Source organism: Lontra canadensis, unplaced genomic scaffold (genome assembly GCF_010015895.1).
Source record: "Lontra canadensis isolate GAN:19392208 unplaced genomic scaffold, GSC_riverotter_1.0 scaffold8, whole genome shotgun sequence".
In the NCBI taxonomy this organism is placed as follows: domain Eukaryota; kingdom Metazoa; phylum Chordata; class Mammalia; order Carnivora; family Mustelidae; genus Lontra; species Lontra canadensis.
In genome coordinates this window covers 22,733,507-22,751,300 of record NW_022631002.1, presented here as the reverse complement: position 1 = coordinate 22,751,300, position 17,794 = coordinate 22,733,507, and the positions used below count along the sequence as shown (strand labels likewise).

The window sequence follows — 17,794 nt, the reverse complement described above, 5'->3', positions numbered from 1 at the left end:
AAGTAAATACAAGAAGATACCACTGGTGCAGTGACTAAGAAGAGCTCAAAATGGACCATGGATATCCCTGGGTTGAAAAATGGCACCCTATTCTGCATTGCAGCTCCATGGATATTAAATAACCATTTTTAGTTATCAGTTTCTTTAATTAACAACAGCTCAACTATTTATATTTCATACTAACACTGGTATTGGCACAAAGTCCCAGTGTGTGTTTGTATTTTGTTGTCCATATTCAAGTATTATACATACATATTCAACACATCTCCTACCTCTCTTCCCAATCCCACCCCCAACACTACATACTTAGACCCTCTGTCCCCTGTTCAATTACTGCTTCTTGGTCTGTAACAATGTCAAGAACATTTTAAGGGGATGCCTGAGTGGCTCAGTTGGTTAAGGGTCTGCCTTCGGATCAGGTCATGATCCCAGGGTCCTGGGATTGAGTCCCGCATCAGGCTCCTTGCTCAGCAGGAAGCCTGATTCTCCCTGTGTCTCTCGCCCAGCTTATGTTCTCTCTCTGTCTTTCTCACTGACAAATAAATAAATAAAGTCTTAAAAAGAAAAAAAAAAAAGGAATATTTTAAGGATTTTTAGAACAAACATCCCAAAATCAGGGAGTCTTCCATTTTCATGGCCAGTGGCTTCGGGACAACAGGAGGAAACTGTGTAGGATAAACTGGGGAGTATACACGAACAGCTACACTGAAGACTTTAGCCATCAGATAAAGATAAACTGATAACAGGTTTCCTAAGAAAAAGTTATCATGGACTATACTCTCTCCACTGTAATATATTTGTGAAACACCTGATGATTTTCCCAGGGAATAGCCCTTCTATTCCTAACTTCTCTGTGAAGCCACTTTATACAGCCAACCCTCAGTTTCTTCACCTAAAAATGAGAACAATAGAATTGCCTCCTTTTAAAGGTTAAGGTGGATCCCAAATTAGATACTGTGCTCTAAATTTCCTCACGGTTTTTAAACGTGGTTTTACATTGAGTCTTTATCATTATTTCTAGAAGACACTCTGCCAAATATCTAGGTATTTTTAAACAACAACAAAATATTTCAAAGATTCTGGTGTTTGGTGTTCATATGGAGAGAGACAGAATGTTACCATATTTCAACTTGCTGTTTTCACCTAAAGAATGAAGCAGATTCACCCAACATAATCATGCTCAAGTACCTATTGCTTTATTTAGGGTCAAATATAGAAAACTCAGATTCTAAATCTGTCATTTTTTAAAAAAAAGATTTTATTTATTTGACAGACGAAGATCACAAGTAGGCAGAGAGGCAGGCAGAGAGAGAGGAAGGGAAGCAGGCTCCCCGCTGAGCAGAGAGCCCAATGTGGGGCTCAATCCCAGGACCCTGAGATCAGGACCCAAGTCCAAGGCAGAGGCTTTAACCCACTGAGCCACCCAGGTGCCCCAATCTGTCGGTTTTTATGAGGTTCCATTTTCCAAGCGTGAATTTTGTTTTGTCATTTGTTCCATTAATATCTTGAAAAAATAGAGACTTAAAGCTACAATCTCGTGTGTAACATTCTGCAGCCAAAGAACCAAAAGAACAACAACAAAATAATTCTTTAGTGTAAATCTCAGATAAAATTTGATTCATGATTAATTCTTCAATATTTACATAATATCTTTGGAGAAATTCTAATTTTCTGAATCATCAAAATAATCATTCCTAACTGAAAATTCTAAATATGATATGATAGCAAAAATATGGGGGGAAAACTGAATGTAGTCTTGCACACTGTGAAGGGATTAAATATAAAATTTTTATTATTTCTTTTAATTTCAATAAGGTTTTCGTGGTTGCTTCTTTTTGGCAAGTGAGATGCTAACCATTTGAAGAAAGACTCTTCTTTGGACACATTGGTGTGACCTCACTGTTTACAGTGAAAAGTGGCAGGCTCTGTAATGAAGTAATGCTCACATTGCAGTGAGTAAGCCCAAATGTGCCTGGTAAGAGTGAGGGGGCACAGAGATGACACCAAGAGGATGTAGCATCTGTTTGGGGACAGGAAGAATGAGAATGAGCAGATGTTTCCCAAGTAGAACAGGTAAGGACAGCATCCCCAGCAGGAAGGAAAAAAAAAAAAAAGCATGTCGAAAATCTTGAGAGTTTATTTAGGAAAGCATAAAAATTAAAGGACTATACTAGTGTGGGGAGAGCTCAGGTCTGACAGATGAGCATTCTATCATTTCTTTCCCATCTTTCCTTTCCATCTCAGCTCTTAACTTTCTACCTTCATTCACTCCTTATTGAGTATTTCTTATGTGCAAGGCATGATGTTAGGTGCCAAGACAGATACGGCCTTGGGCTAATGTCATATAGATGAAGTCTATAAGTGAAGAAAGACAATGAAAATAAATAAGTCTTTTCAAAGCTTACAGTGATGAAGACAAAAAGGGATAGATATATAAAATATTACAAATTATTCATATCAAAAGCAGGAGAAAATATGAAAAGTCTGAGTTAGGCATATGTTCTCTGTGCTTAAAGACCTTAACAAGAGATGGTGTGGTTGAAGTTTTGACAGGGGAAGGACATCAGGGGATACAACACAAAGAGCCTTAGAAACTGAGGGGAGGGATTTTTTTCACCTGTAGGAAATGGGGAGCCATTTGAAGAAATATAGCAGGAAAGTCATATGATTTAAACCACAGCTGAATTTCATAAATCTTTCTGTGATGTAGAAACATGCTCTACATATTTGTTCTACATACAGGAGCCAATGTGGTTAATATATATATATATACCACAGTACAGTTACCAATGTGGTAACCACTTGCTACATGTAGCTGTTTAGCCCTTGAAGTCTAGCTAGTAGAACAGAGCAACTGAAATTTGTATTTTGTTTAATTTAAATGAATTTTATCTCTATTCAAAGAGCCACATGTGACTAGTGTCTAATCTAGTGTACAGCACAGCTCTAAGTGGGTTAGAGATTAGCCTGGCACCTGTGTGGATATCAAGGGGCTGGTGGCGGGCAGATGGGACTTTCATGAATGCTCACATTACAGATGATGGTGCTGGAGTCTAGAAAGTAAAATAAACAAGACATAGTGATTATTTGGATGTGGGAAGGAAGGGAGATGGAGGAATATTGAAGAAATGCCCTTACAAATGGCTCCCAGCCTCTTCCTCTTCTCAGGGGAAATTGAAGAGGGAGAAACGTCCTTTAACATATAGACTATTGTCTATATGAAAGGATATTCAAAGTTGATGAAGCTACATTAAGAATAAAATAGAGATAGGGTGAAGTTAAAAAAAAAAAAAAGTCTGGACCATTGGAACATGCCTGGGGTTAAGATTTAGTAATATAGTTAATATATTTATCATGGCCTTCCTAATTTTCAGCTTCTGTGCTAAATCCCATATATTAACTTCTTATTTAATCCTCCATATATATGACTTGAGGAACCCGTATAAATTGTCCTGACTCTCAATGTCCGTGGTTGCAAAATGTAGATAACACATTTTTCCCGCAACCATAAAGTTAGTGAGATATTGAGTATCATATCCTGACCGTAGTATCTGACATTGAACATCACATAGCTATGAGGATAGTGGTATTTGACTAAATAGTTTCCAATTTTGGTCAAAATTGTTTACTGTAAAAAACAAAAGAATTGTTTATGGAAAACATGCACACCCAAGGAATACTAAGAATAGTGCGTAACTAGACCAAAACAGGTATTTTTTTCATGTCATAAAGTTATCTATGCATTGAAAATTTCATTGGACATTCAGTAAATCTAGGCTCATTTAGTACATGCTAAGGACTTACACTAAACCCTAGCAATTAAGGGCTGAAAATGCATTTATACTGAAATACCTTGTTTACATATCTGATTTATAATACTACTAATACAAGCCCACCATTCCAGTGTCAAGCAGATGCAATTCTCTCTAGTAGGACAAAAGTATTTCTCGTCAAAAATACTCAACCCTAAACACAATGCCTGCCTACATGGTCTAACATAGTCTTGTACACGTAAGCAAGTGCAAAGTCCAATATCATGTACCTGATGTTTAATAAAGGTGATCCAGACAGGTTTCCTCTTTCTCCAGTGAGCAGATTTCCCATATTTCACCACCCTCTGGATCCTGTTCCCTTTCCATACCTGTTATCTCCAATTTCACACCCTTGGCTTTGGAAGGACATTTAGGTCTTCTGCTGTCTTCTGCAATATTAAATATATTTCCCATAGCTGTGACCCACCTTAAGGACTTTCATAAATCTTATTTACTGTGGAGCCACACACCTCAGCAGACCATCCCCAAACTTGATTGGCATCCCGAGGCACATTTGGAAGGCACTTCAACTTGAACGGTTTCACTCCCCAGCAAACTGGCTCCAGACACATAGCATAAAGCTAATAAACTTTTGATAGATGGATGGAGATGGCGTTTCTCCATTTTTAACATCTTCTCTTCTCAAATATGCAATATTATGTTTTCCTCTGTAACACGAAGTCAAATCTGATTGTCCTTTATCAAAAGCAAGGTTGTATAGTACCTTGTGTAAAATTAGAATGTAGAAATATAAGGAGAAATAAAGCCTCGGTTGAAATGACTCCCATAAATATTTGAACATCAGATAAGGATGTCAATCTCCCTTTGCTGGGATGCAAAATAGAGGATTTATTTTGCCGTATGAGTATAACAATGTTAGATAACACTGCTCAGCCTACACGAGCATCTTTGTTTCTCTCAGAATATAAACATTACTATCAAATTTTATTCCCTAGAGGAGACAAAGACTTCACCAATCAGAAAACAAACACAAAAACAAACAAAAAAAACAGAAATTTTAAAGGCGAGATCAGAATTTTCCTTTAATTTTAGCTATTTTTATGACTCTAGATCACTTGTTTTAAATTATTTTATAACAAAGCCTCCGCCTTTGGCTCAGGTTATGGTCTCAGGGTCCTGGGATAGAGCTCCGCATCGGGCTCTGTGCTTAGCAGGGAGCCTGCTTCCCTTCCTCTCTCTCTGCCTGCCTCTCTGCCTACTTTCGATCTCTGTCTGTCAAATAAACACATAAAATCTTAAAAAGGGGGGCACCTGCGTGGCTCAGTGGGTTAAAATATTTTGTAACATATTTTATAAATTCATGCAGCTTCATGGTTTTGGATAACTACAGCCATACTACACGGAGAGCATTTCAGCGCTCCCATCTGACCCTTCAGTGTCTATATGTCAAAATGCAGAACAAGTATCTACTTGCCTAAAAGAAGATATTGTAGTGTGGTGCCAACATGGGTTTGGGAACTGCATGGCTAGCATGATGAATTTAGTCAAATTACTTCCCTAATAAAGAGGCTCAGAGCTCTGATCCATGACTGACATGAAAACATGCTGTGCAGATCTTCCTCCGAGGAAGGATGCCTGAGCTGTGTGGGGAGGAGTCAGCAGGCAGCCTTCAGCTATCCACTCCTTCCAATCTGAGAGTCTATGCTCCAGAGTTTATCTGGAGATTAAGCAAGCAGAGGGATAAAGGTCCTTTTGGCCTGAGGCAGGACTCCTCTGATGACCAACATTCATTCCAGAGAGACCCACTGGGTTGGGCCGAGCTTTTGCAGGAACTGTATGCTGTTCGACTTCAGACTCCCATCTACTCCCAGGGAAAACAGACTATAACAATTTGGTAAGTGCGATAGAATATGTGTAATCCACAGAGTTACTGTCATGAAGTATAAATGAGATAACCTGTGGAGGGCACTATATTAAAATACTAAATAGGTGGGGCGCCTGGGTGGCTCAGTGGGTTAAGCCTCTGCCTTTGGCTCAGGGTCCTGGGATCGAGCCCTGCATTGGGCTCTCTGCTCAGGGGGAAGCCTGCTTCCCTTCCCCTCTCTCTCTGCCTGCCTCTCTGCCTACTTGTGATCTCTCTCTCTGTCAAATAAATAAATAAAATCTTAAAATAAAATAAAACAAAATACTAAATAGGCACAAATGAAAATCCAGACATTATTTCCAGTATCACTCGTTGAATGGTGAGTCTCACAACGGAGAATACATGTCAGAGTGTGTGGAACATGTTACGTACAGCAGGCCTTCTCCAAGTGAATTTCTACTTCATGCCATTTTCTATTTTTAGATACAGAAATACTGCTACTCAGAGAATTTACCAAGACCTCAAAATGCAGAGACCAGGGTTTGGCTAAGGCAGTCACCAGCCTGTATTCTAGAAACCCTGTATTATTGTAGTCATTAATGAGGTCTGGAGAATGGAGGGAAAAAATGGTGTTTTATAATCAACTCATGCAAGAAACAAGTAAATTCCTCACTTCAAGCTGGTAAAGCATCACGGCATTTTTCAGGATGCCCTACAGCCTGTATGGTAGTTAGGAGGATGGGCCCCAAAGCTACACGAAACAAAACCAGACTTTTCTGGCAGACTCAACAGAAGTATATTCTGCCGTGGGTCCCATGAGGACCAGTGTCCCAGGGGCTCTCAGGAAAGCTTGGGAGAAACTGCTTCCCGTCACACACAGCTGGAGTATCATCCAGAGAATTTCTTTGACTGCTACAGATTTAAAAAATGTTATTATTATTTTTTAATCTTTAGGTAGTTTCTGAGACAACATAAGATCCCAGAATGATATGGAAGCTAACTATTCAAATTACAAATGGAAATCCAGACCCCGATCCATCTAGGGTAGCGGTTGGCAAATGTTTTTTGTCAAGTAAATATGTTGGGCTCGGCAGGCCGTACACCCCCTGTCACTGCTACTCGACTCTGCAGTTGTAGGACATAAAAAGAATGAGGATGGCTGTGTTCCAGTAAAACTTCATTTAAAGAAAGGTGGTAGGCCAGGTTTGGCACACAGGCTATATAGTTTAATGGCCCCTGGCCCAAGGTAATAGAGTCAAAGTATTTGTCAAAGTCATGAGTCTCCCTTAAGTGGGTCCTACAGAAAGAAAAAAAAGAGGAGGGAAAGGGGAGGTAGACTCATACAGTAACAAAAGAGCTGCATATCCTGTTCAACATAGAGGAATAAGGCTTGCAATCCTTGCGATGCTCAACACGTTATCGTCTAGAACACCGACCAGCATCCTCCCTTACACTCCAGACGCTCTGCAAAACCACACAAATTTCCACGATGGAACGCACAGCTTACGTTTTCTCTTTCTTATAAAGTGCAACGCACTTTAGCAAATTAACATTCCTGTGCAAAGAAAACAGTCCTAGTGCAAAGAAAGTGGAGTTCGACTTGACCTGGCCACAATATCTTTAATCCCAATTGTGTCCCTGCGAACACAGGGAGATGCTGCTCTTAGAGAAAGGCAGTGTGTATCTGTTTTTCAAAGTTAACAGGCATAAATGCACTTTTATGTTATAAAAAATATTTTTGCTAAACATTGGTTTGCAGCCTCTATATGGAAAATTTATAGGAAGATGCAATTTGGAGCCAACTGCATGTGAAGATGCTGTTTAGAGCCACTTATAATGAAATAAACCCCTTAGTTATGAATCAGTTATTATATTTCACTGAACTCCAACTGTTTCTTTCTTACTGCTTAATTTCATTCTGGCTTTTGTTATTATGCCTAAAGAAACCATTTTAACATTTTCTAGCATGCACTTTTAGTATCAAAAATTCCATCTACAAGTTTTCAGCTTTTTGCCTCTAATTGCTCCACTGGTTGCTCTAACTGCTTTAATAAATAATATTATCTGGTTCTGCTAGTCCCAGGATTCTAAGGTTCTGCATCACATATTATTTATTATTCCTCTAAGGAGAAAAAGGAGCCCTTTCCTACCCAAAGCATTTCTTTAGAAAAAAGGAAAAAGAGAGGATGAGAGAAAAAAATTATATACACACAGTCCCCTCTCCAAATTAATATTTGGTCTCCACACTGTGGGATATTTCCACCTTAGCATCATTGAGTATCTATAGTTGCTTCTGTTCAAATTCATTATGAAACTAGGAAACTTCTTCCTCAGTGTGACCCTCACGTTCCATAATCTATCTTTATTTATCATTTTTAGAGAGCATGTATCTAATTAGATAAATGTGAAGGGCTTGGGTTTTCCATGGCTATGCAGCCATCCTCCCTACTGTAGAATAAGGTTCATGAGGGCAGAGGCTTTGTCTTTACAGAAATTCCCTAGGAAAACCCGAGTTATGCTGATACTAGTTGTACAACAAAATAAATAAATCCTTTAACACACACGCACACATGAAAAAATAATGAATAAATAGCTATCCGACTGAATGTTTAATTTCACTGATGCATTAACTACTGGTGGTTGAATTAGCAAGTACAGTGAGTTTTTTGGAACAATGACTTGAAGACTTGGTGCCTCTGAACTGGGAGACAATCAAACTTGTATCTGGCTAAAAGTGTGCAGAAACTAAGTGACCAAGTTTTAATGATTTTTTAAAAGGACTCAGTCCTTGCACCAGATCTTTGCACACTGGTAATGAGAATGCAAAGAAGTGCAGCCCCTGTGGAAAACAGTATGGGAGCTCCTACAAAATTATTTAAAATCGAATCACCATACGACCCAGCAATCTTACTTCTGGATATTTATCCAAAACAATCAAAACCAGGATTTGAAGATAGATTAGCACTCCTATTTCACTGTAACACTCTTTACATCAGCCAATACGTGGAAACAATGTAAATGACCATCAACACATGAATGAATAAGGAAAATATGGCCTATAGATAGAATGAAATACTATTCAGCCTTAAAAAGAAGGAATTTCTATGCTGCACCACAACAGATATGAACTTGGAGAGTGAAATAAGCCAGTCACAGAAGGACAAGTACCACATGATTCTACATACAGGAGATAATCTAAAATAGTCAAATTCAAAAAAGCACAGAACAGTGGTTGCCAGGGGCTGGGGGCAGGGGGAAATGGGAAGTCGCTAATCATTGGGTGTAAAGTTTCAGTTACACAGATGGATTAAGTTCTAGAAAGGTACTGTACGACACTGTGCCTAGAGTTAATGACAGATATTATAGTATGCACCTAAAAATCTGTTAAAGGGTAGAGCTGGTGTTAAGTGTTCTTATCACCAAAAAATAATGTGAATGATAAATAAAATTAAATTAAAACAAACAAAAACTAAGTCCTAACCAAAATACAGGAGTTACTACAAGACTGAGGAGTCCATCAATACACAGTCTACACTCTAAATTAATGCGAGGTTCTCAACAGTGTGGAATATCCCCACTTTTGCATCACTGGACATCAGGAATGTAAGGAGAGTGTTGTCAGGAAAAGAGCTCATTAACAGCAAGCCAGGTAACTGCAGTGAATTGTAAAAATGCCCAAGTTCAAATAGGAAGAACAAAATGCAATCTCTTATGCTGAGTGGGCACTTACATTCAGGAGAGGAATTAGGACAACGGAGCATTGTGGCTACCATGGTCATGTGTCCATCTACTCTGCCTGCTGAATGGCCATCACCCCCACTTTTATTTTAAGCAGCTCATGCTCTGAAAGAAATAGGAAGCAACTGCCTAAAAACCACCATCACATATCTCAACACCATGGTAACACCAAATACACACTTGAAATAAATGTATTAAAAGGGGAAAAAAATGAGCCACAGCCGGTTAACAGGAAGGCACTGGATGATATTTTAACACTTAGGTTATGCTGAAATTTTTTACTTTACCTATAAACAGTTAACTGCATATAAAAGCATTTCAAAGTGTCTGTCACAACGGATGGGCTCAGTAAACATGAATTGTCATCATCCCACCCCTCATGCAAAATGCCAGAACAAGCAAAGCATGCATAGATACGGTAGCAATGGTAAGAAGAAATTTAGGTTTAAATCCTGGCCCCGCACCCCCTACTCTATGACCACACATAGGGAACTCAACCTTTTAGAGCCTCAGCTCTTTCTCCCGAAACTAAAATCATACAGACTACTTCACTGCAATCTTTATGAGAAATAAGTGAAATGATACATAATAGGAACTTAGCACAATGTCTGATCTGATTTATGCTATTGTTAGAAGATTCTTTCTTCTTTTACCTCCTTAATCACAATTGGGTTTACAGCCAATAGTAACAAAACCCATACAAAGGGGTTGGACTGTGAAGCAAGGAGCATTTGCATCCATCCTCTGGTGAATTCCACAGACCTGGGATATTTTCTTCCTTTGTGGGTATGCATCCCAAATGGAATGAGGCCATTTAAAGAATGAGTAATTTATGATTTCAATTAAAACTGGTCCTGCTGGGGTGCCTGGGTGGCTCAGTGGGTTAAAGCCTCTGACTTCGACTCAGGTCATGATCCCAGGGTCCTGGGATCGAGTCCCGCATCGGGCTCTCTGCTCAGCAGGGAGTCTGCTTCCCCCTTTATCTCTGCCCGCCTCACTGCCTACTTGTAATCTGTCTGTCAAATAAATAAATAAAATCTTTTTTAAAAACCCCAAAACTGGTCCTGCTAAGCTGTTCCAAAAAGCAGAGACATAGCTGAAGTCCCTGAGAACGCGGGGAAAGAAAGTGTGGCAGAGGGACAGCAGATAAGACATTGTGCCGTCAGAAAAACCTAGGTACGCATCACAGTTCCACTCTTGATTATTCGTGTGCTCCCCAGCAACTTAGGTTTTTTATCCATAGTTTCCTCATCTGTTAAGTTGAGGAAATGAGTATGTTATCCTATAGGAGAGGAGTTAGGGGATGAAATGAGTACATTCAGCACACTTGCTGCATACTGACCACTCACTAGGAACAATATTCACAAAGGCAGCAGGGGCAGATTACACTAACTGAGGTTAATTAAACTGTTTAGCCAGTAACTGTTATAGGAGAAACAGATAATGCTACACAGTCAGCAACCTTTAAGAGAAGAATCTCTGTTAAAATAAGCACTGGGTTTTTCATTTGCATTTACAATACACATTGATGGCGGTTTTATTAAATGGCGATGCTAATAGCTACTACAATTTTTTAATTTGATAACTTAATTTATTTTATTTCATTAACCCTGTGAGGGACATGATATTATCCCAAAATACAGAAGAAGAGACCGAGTCTCAGAGAAGTCCAGGGACCAGCTACTGGAGGAAGTAGCAATAACAGGATTCAAATTTTAGTCTGCATAAGTTTAAAGCATAACATCCTTTAAATACTTTACCCCACATTATTCGATGTTACTGAGATACATATAGCATTGAAAAGAAGTAGCAAATTTTTTTTTAAAGATTTTTTTTATTTGACAGAGATCACAAGTAGGCAGAGAGGCAGGCAGAGAGAGGGAAGCAGGCTCCCCACTGAGCAGAGAGCCTGATGCGGGGCTCGATCCCAGGACCCCGGGATCATGACCTGAGCCGAAGGTAGAGGCTTAACCCACTGAGCCACCCAGGCACCCCAAAAAGTAGCAAATGTTTGATTAATGTTCCTGGAAGGGAGAAGGTGAGACTCCCTATGTCATTGTCTATTTTCTCCTGAAAGGAAATATACACAAAGATTAACATACAGATGGAGGTATAGGTAAAGTTATAGGTATAGATATAGGTTTAAGTATAAGAATTTTAAAATACATGCTATTTCCAGCTCGACGATATGCTCTCAAAAGTGGAGCCTTATGGGAAGTTGATCAACAAATAAAGGACTGCATATTTTAACACAGCAAATGCCACAATAAATGCCTATTTCTTGCTAGATGGTAAAGTGAACATTCCCCTAAAAGATGGGTGCATTCTTGTCAGCATATGACATACAACAGTTCTAAAGAGACAATAATGCACAGCTATTTGTTACTCGGTAATTCCCTGAATATCCGTGTCCTTTAGTTCTGTTTAAAAAGGTTAAATGGCTCTAAATCTGTCTGCTAGACTCATAAGGAACCATGCATTGCTCTGGCTAGTCAGGAAATTTAATTTTCTACTCAAATTAACCAATTGTGCAAAGAAAGATGAAAGCTGCTCTCTATAACCCAATGAAGTGGGGTTGTGGGAGGCGTCGGGGGGTGGGCAACAAGTGCAGAAAAGCAGCACAGGTGCTGAAACACACAGTTCATGATTCTTACATTCTCATCCCATGCAGCCAATCCCCCTGCATTCAGACCTCTGTGGGACTTGCCTTCTGAGTGGCATGCACATCAGAACCCTATAGTGAAATGCTTTGAAACAGTATTCACCCCTTCTTTGGGGGGGGGGGGTGGACCACAGATGCCAAGGAACGAGTGCTTGCTTGGAATCTATCAGAGGCACAGACATGTCCGTGTCATCAGATGCTATTTTAACTATCCATCTCTCCTGGTAACACAGCCTTAAATCCCCTTTAGGTTTGCCTGAAAACAAGACACTCCTAAGCTGGGCAGTAGTTGCTAAGCAGCTTCAAGCTTCCTCGACAGCCTTTCAAAGCAGTGGTAAGAATTTGGGGCGCTTGGGTGGCTCTGTCAGGTGAGTGTCCGACTCTTGATTTTGGCTCAGGTCATGATCTCAGGGTCCTGAGGTGGAGCCCTTCGTCAGGTTCCCAGCTGGGCATGGAGCATACTTGAGATTCTCTCTCTCCCTCTGCATCTCCCCACCTCCCTCTCTAAAAAAATAAACTAATTTCAAAGCAGTAGTAATAACAAAAATAACAACAGTAATAATAACAACAATTAATGATAATGACAATCATCACTGGATTCCCTGGGTACTGGAAACAGTATCAGTAAATCTCCATGTTTGCATCAGTAAATGGATAGATAACAAAATGTGCAAAAGTATGTCAGCAACCAAAAACCTGGATTTTTAACCAGTTCTGTAAGTCCAGGTTGCCGTCACTAGGGCATGACAAGTTCCTGAGACCTCATCTCTAGCTGATTTAGACCAGGTTCCTGCATTGGAACTCTCTTTCCAGGGCCACTATGAATACCATGTTTGGAGTATATGTGAGATTACCCCAATATCTGAAGCCCCCCCTCCCCAAGTGCCCCTAGCTTAGCATATTCCTGAGCCCTTCTTGTGTCCCTTGCTGAAGAGAGTAAAACTCTTGTCAAATCCACTGTTAAAACTGGCCCTGTCATTCAGCTGAACCCATCTTACTCACTGCCTCTGTTGTGTCTCATGCTTGGAGATGAGAGGAAAGTGGCAACTGTTCCTGTCTGTGTTCTTTCAGAGAAAACGCAGTAACATAAAACAGGACAGATTCATTATTCAACAGATATCATTGCCCGTATTTATAGATTTGCATTTCAATCTAGAGCCATTTCATAACCTCAACGTGTAGTCAGAAAATGGATGACCGTGTCCATCTAGTCTTCTGGATACTTACTGACCTTGTCTTCAACACTTGGCTCTTTGAGAGACAGAGTTCTCTTGGACAAATATGGGCATTCTGTGTGGCTAAGGCTTGCCGAACCTCTTTATAACTGAGAATGGACAACTGACCATTTTTCAAAACCCCTAAGTGAGATTTTTATCTTCTTAGAGATTGTGCTCCTTTGAGAGAAACTTTTTTTTTAAAGATTTTATTTATTTATTTGGCAGCCAGAGATCACAAGTAGGCAGAGAGGCTGGCAGAGAGAGAGGGGGGGAAGCAGGCTCCCTGCTGAGCAGAGAGCCTGATGCGGGGCTCAATCCCAGGACCTTGAGATCATGCCCTGAGCTGAAGGCAGAGGCTTAACACACTGAGCCACCCAGGCGCCCCGAGGGAAACTTTTTTTTTTTTTTTTTGGTACCCCTTTGGGATATACTCTACATTATCCTGGGGTTTGAAGTGGCTTGTATTAAAACCAGTTTTTCTGGATCTGAAAAGAACCATTTTTTGCCCTAACTAAAATTACCGGGGGCACTGCCTTTTCTGTGGGTTTCACTTCCTGTCTCACAGTTTCAGCACCCTTATGAGTAACGGGAATTTAGTACATAAAAAGGAAGTGAATAAACAGAACTTCCAGAAAGTTCACACAGCCGGAGTTTCCTTGATTAGAGTATTCGGAAGTATATCCCTTCAATACATTGGGATGAACGGACAACTAATTCACAAATGAAGAATGGATAATTCTTCAAAACTGTATTCCTCCCTCTCTCTCTCTGTCTCTCTCTCTCCCTCCTGACAAGCATTTCTAAGACAATATTTGAAACCCACTCTCAAACACATCATTAGCCAACACTTCACCCTTGGAGACCAGTGTACAGGTTATAGATTTTCGTGTTCTTTCAGAAGAAAGCTATTTAGCTTGAGCACCTGTACTGTCATTTGGATGACTGGCACAAGAGAAAAGATGTACACAGTTCAAAGGAAGAAAAAAAAAAAAAAACAGAGCTGAGCCTCACTTCTAAAAAAGGCAGGAAAAACTTTAATAAAGGATTATTTCATCTTGGGAAAAAATTCTGAGCAAGGAAAATATAAACAAAAGGATTTTTTTTTTAATGGCAGAGAAAGATTTTGTCCAAAAGGTACCAATCCAGATATGCTGACCTATCAGAAATGTCCATGAAGTGATAAGAAAATAATTTCAAAGTCAAACACCAAACACAGAAATAAAATAGGGGCCTCTTAATGCACTGAGACAGTCGTCTCATGCCCCTAAATTCTTATATATAATTCACTTAACTGTCAAAAAAGAAAGAAGACAAACCAGCAATACTTGCCCAACGCTAGGGAAAAAACCCAAATACACAATCAAGCAGAGAAAATATAGAAGATTCACTCAGATGCACTGCAGAACGTATGTAATTTTGCATTTTCAGTGAGTTCTCTGAAAGCTGCAATAACTTCGTTCACCATGATATTCCTGACTCTGGGTACTCTACGTAGCTTCGGGTGGGCATGTGTGAACAGGCGTCCCTATGCGCACATGCATGCACATGCGCACACACACATTGTGTGTGTGTGTGCACACACCAGAATTCCTCAGTCATGTGTGTATACTACCAAAGGCAACCACACAGAATGTACACATAACTGCATTGAGTACTGATGTGCTTGTCATTTATGACAATGTAGCCTGTATGCCTTTTAAAAAAGAAATACCTGATAGGACTGGCGGTGATATCGGGGTCACGAGCAGTCACTTGCCCAATCACGGAGTTCAGAGCAGCATTTTCATGAACTTCAAGGAGGTACGTAGGCGAAGAGAAGACAGGAGGCTCGTCAGCATCCTCAACAACGATTTTGACCGTTGCCGTGTCTTTAAAGGGCCCCCTGCCACTGAAACGTGGGTCAATGTGGACATTGGCTGCCTCTACCTTCAGAGTATAGGATTTTTTGGTCTCAAAGTCCAGAGGCTGTTAAGAAATGACAAAGATGAATGTTTCTCACTAATGACCACAGCAGCAAGAACAAATGAGTCTAATGCTGATGGATGATAGTTATGTGCATTTAAGCCCATTTGTGAGCCTTAATGGGATCACTCTCCATTCCCTCAGACTCAACCTGTAAATTTTACAGGCATTTATTGATATCTGTTTATTATACAAGCTCAGTGAATCTAATCTCCTATTGTTTTGTTTTGTTTTGCTCATTTCACTTGGAATTCACAAAATATTCACAGTCATGAATTGTGCCATCAAAATTTCACTTCAGAGTCATAATAAAATTTTACTAGTGGTGGCATGACCCGCATACCAATCAGCCAGTTAATCGGGCCTCTGCTGGTAGGAGATAAGGCGGCATCGAACACAATCTCTATCTGAGAAGAATATTTTATCATTTCTGCAACAGTGTGTGAAATGTAAAGAACTAGAAATAATCATTGTTTAGTCCAAGGAGACATTATAAAGCATAATTTAGCACTAATCCCAACAAAGAGTGTTTTCTTATTTCACTTCCAAAAGCACCGCTGCTCTACTGATCATGGGGCTGAGCTGAGGTTGATTAGTTTTTAGAGTATTCTTAGAAGGTCTCTATTGTACGTTCTGGGCTACGAAGTAGGTGAGCATATAAGGGAATATGTACGCAGATGCATGTTTATCTGTGTTTATATTTAGAAGAAGGAAGGGTGAAAGCAGTATATATAGATAACTAGGTTTGGCTGTGCTACCACCAACCACTTGAAAGCCATTTGGAATTACTTCATTGCACCATTACTGATGATATTTCTGACATATTAATAACGTCATTCCTTAAGAGCCCCTGAGACTCCAGCTAACGATCTAGGTAAAGAGAGGTAGGGAGAAGAAAGCATATCCCTTGAATACTCAGAAGCCCATCTGTATCAGAATCCTTACAGTGCAATTCTTGGCAACTCCTAATACATCAGCTTTCAAGAATAAACGTCTGTCAAGGTTCAGAGAACAATTCAGGTGTGTGCTGCAAATCTTCATAAGAAACAGAACTTTAAATCTGCAATGCAGATTTAAAAAAATAAAAATAAACTGCAAGACAAGCTAGCATTAGTGGACTCTTCCAGAACCCCCGTACAAGCTTAAATATGTATTCTTTTCTCAAAATTTGGGGTTGATTTTTCTACTTGAATTCAGTTCTAATGGGACTTGGCTTTTGGGGGAAATGTTTTCTAGTAAACAAGGCAGATATTCACTTCCTTGTCTCTTCTGAAATTACCAGGCGCATGCACCTATGAATAGAGGATTCAACATCAGCATTTTCTTAATTTGCCAATCACCCCTGCTGTAACAATTTTGTAATTTCGAATTCTTCACAAACACTGTTAAGTATAGCAGATTACGTTCTGTTTATGTCTTAGCTCCACATAATAACAATGTATACAAACACATCCTGGTGTCCTTGGGATTTTATAAGACAAAAAAGAAGATCCATGAATTGTAGAAATATGACTCCCTACACATTGTTCTCTACAGTAAAATACATGGTTTTCTTGGTGTCAAAATGTGTAGTATATAGCTCCGTGTTTATGAATAACAGTGAATAAAACTACAACACACGGCTAATTGCTTCAGTTTATAAAAGCACCTTATGGTAGCAAAGGATGGCAGTTAATAATAACAATAAAAATGACATTAGGAATCATTAGCCAAGGAAAATGTGGCTCTGGGTTATTCAATAATTGACTCAAGTATAATTATACTGTACTCTATTTTAAACATGAGTTTTTAAATACTTTGTAACTCTTAACCTAAACTCAAGCCAGGTAGAAAGCTAGTGTTGCTCTGCACAGAGTTAAAATAAATGCAGCCATTTTTTTCCCCTCAAAATTAATTTAAACAATTGATTTTGTATATAAAAGCATATTCAGAAAACTCCAGGTTCCCATTGTCACCATGTCTCCAAGGGGGGATTCTGAGGACATGAGCACTGGAAGCAGATTCCTATGTCACATGACAGAGAGAATTAGACAGTAAGCTTGGAATCACATGAATGTAATGCTGAGCAAAATGGACAAAGAACTGTTGGCTCCCAACAGTGTGCTCGGCCATCTATCTTCTTATTCATGAGCCAACATATTTAACTGAAATTAATTTGTACTATTTTGTGAAAAAGACATGAAGAACAATATTGAAAAAAAAAATACTCATGATGAGGACAAAAGGGTATTTTCCTTGCAAATGCCAATGCCCACAAAACAATGAAATGCATTCTACAATTTTTTATGAATGCAAATGTCATGATGATAGATAAATACGGAAAATACTGTACAAAATTTTTCACATCTATCACAAAAGAAATGGCTGCTGGCAAAAGTAGATGCAAATCGCAGTACATTATCTGTACTATTCATGGAGATAGTTCTTTCTCCAATGGTAGTTCCACTCGCAGGAGTAAAGCAAAGATGAGCTTCCTTTACCATAATGCTTGGACTCGTGATGCATGGTGTTGGATACCCAAAGGGAGCAGGGTTGGCCCCACTTTTCTAGTGCTGGAGCTGGCCAAAATGACTAAGGT

General features: G+C 39.5%; 1 protein-coding gene across 1 annotated transcript in view; it reads right to left on the bottom strand.

Annotated features, from left to right (window-relative positions):
* CDH8 (cadherin 8) overlaps positions 1-17,794 on the bottom strand; it is a 371,685-nt gene that overhangs the window by 145,948 nt on the left and 207,943 nt on the right. Inside the window, exon 7 of the mRNA XM_032854312.1 lies at positions 14,966-15,219. Coding sequence (XP_032710203.1) covers positions 14,966-15,219 — 254 coding nt within the window. The remainder of the gene's footprint in view (positions 1-14,965; positions 15,220-17,794) is intronic.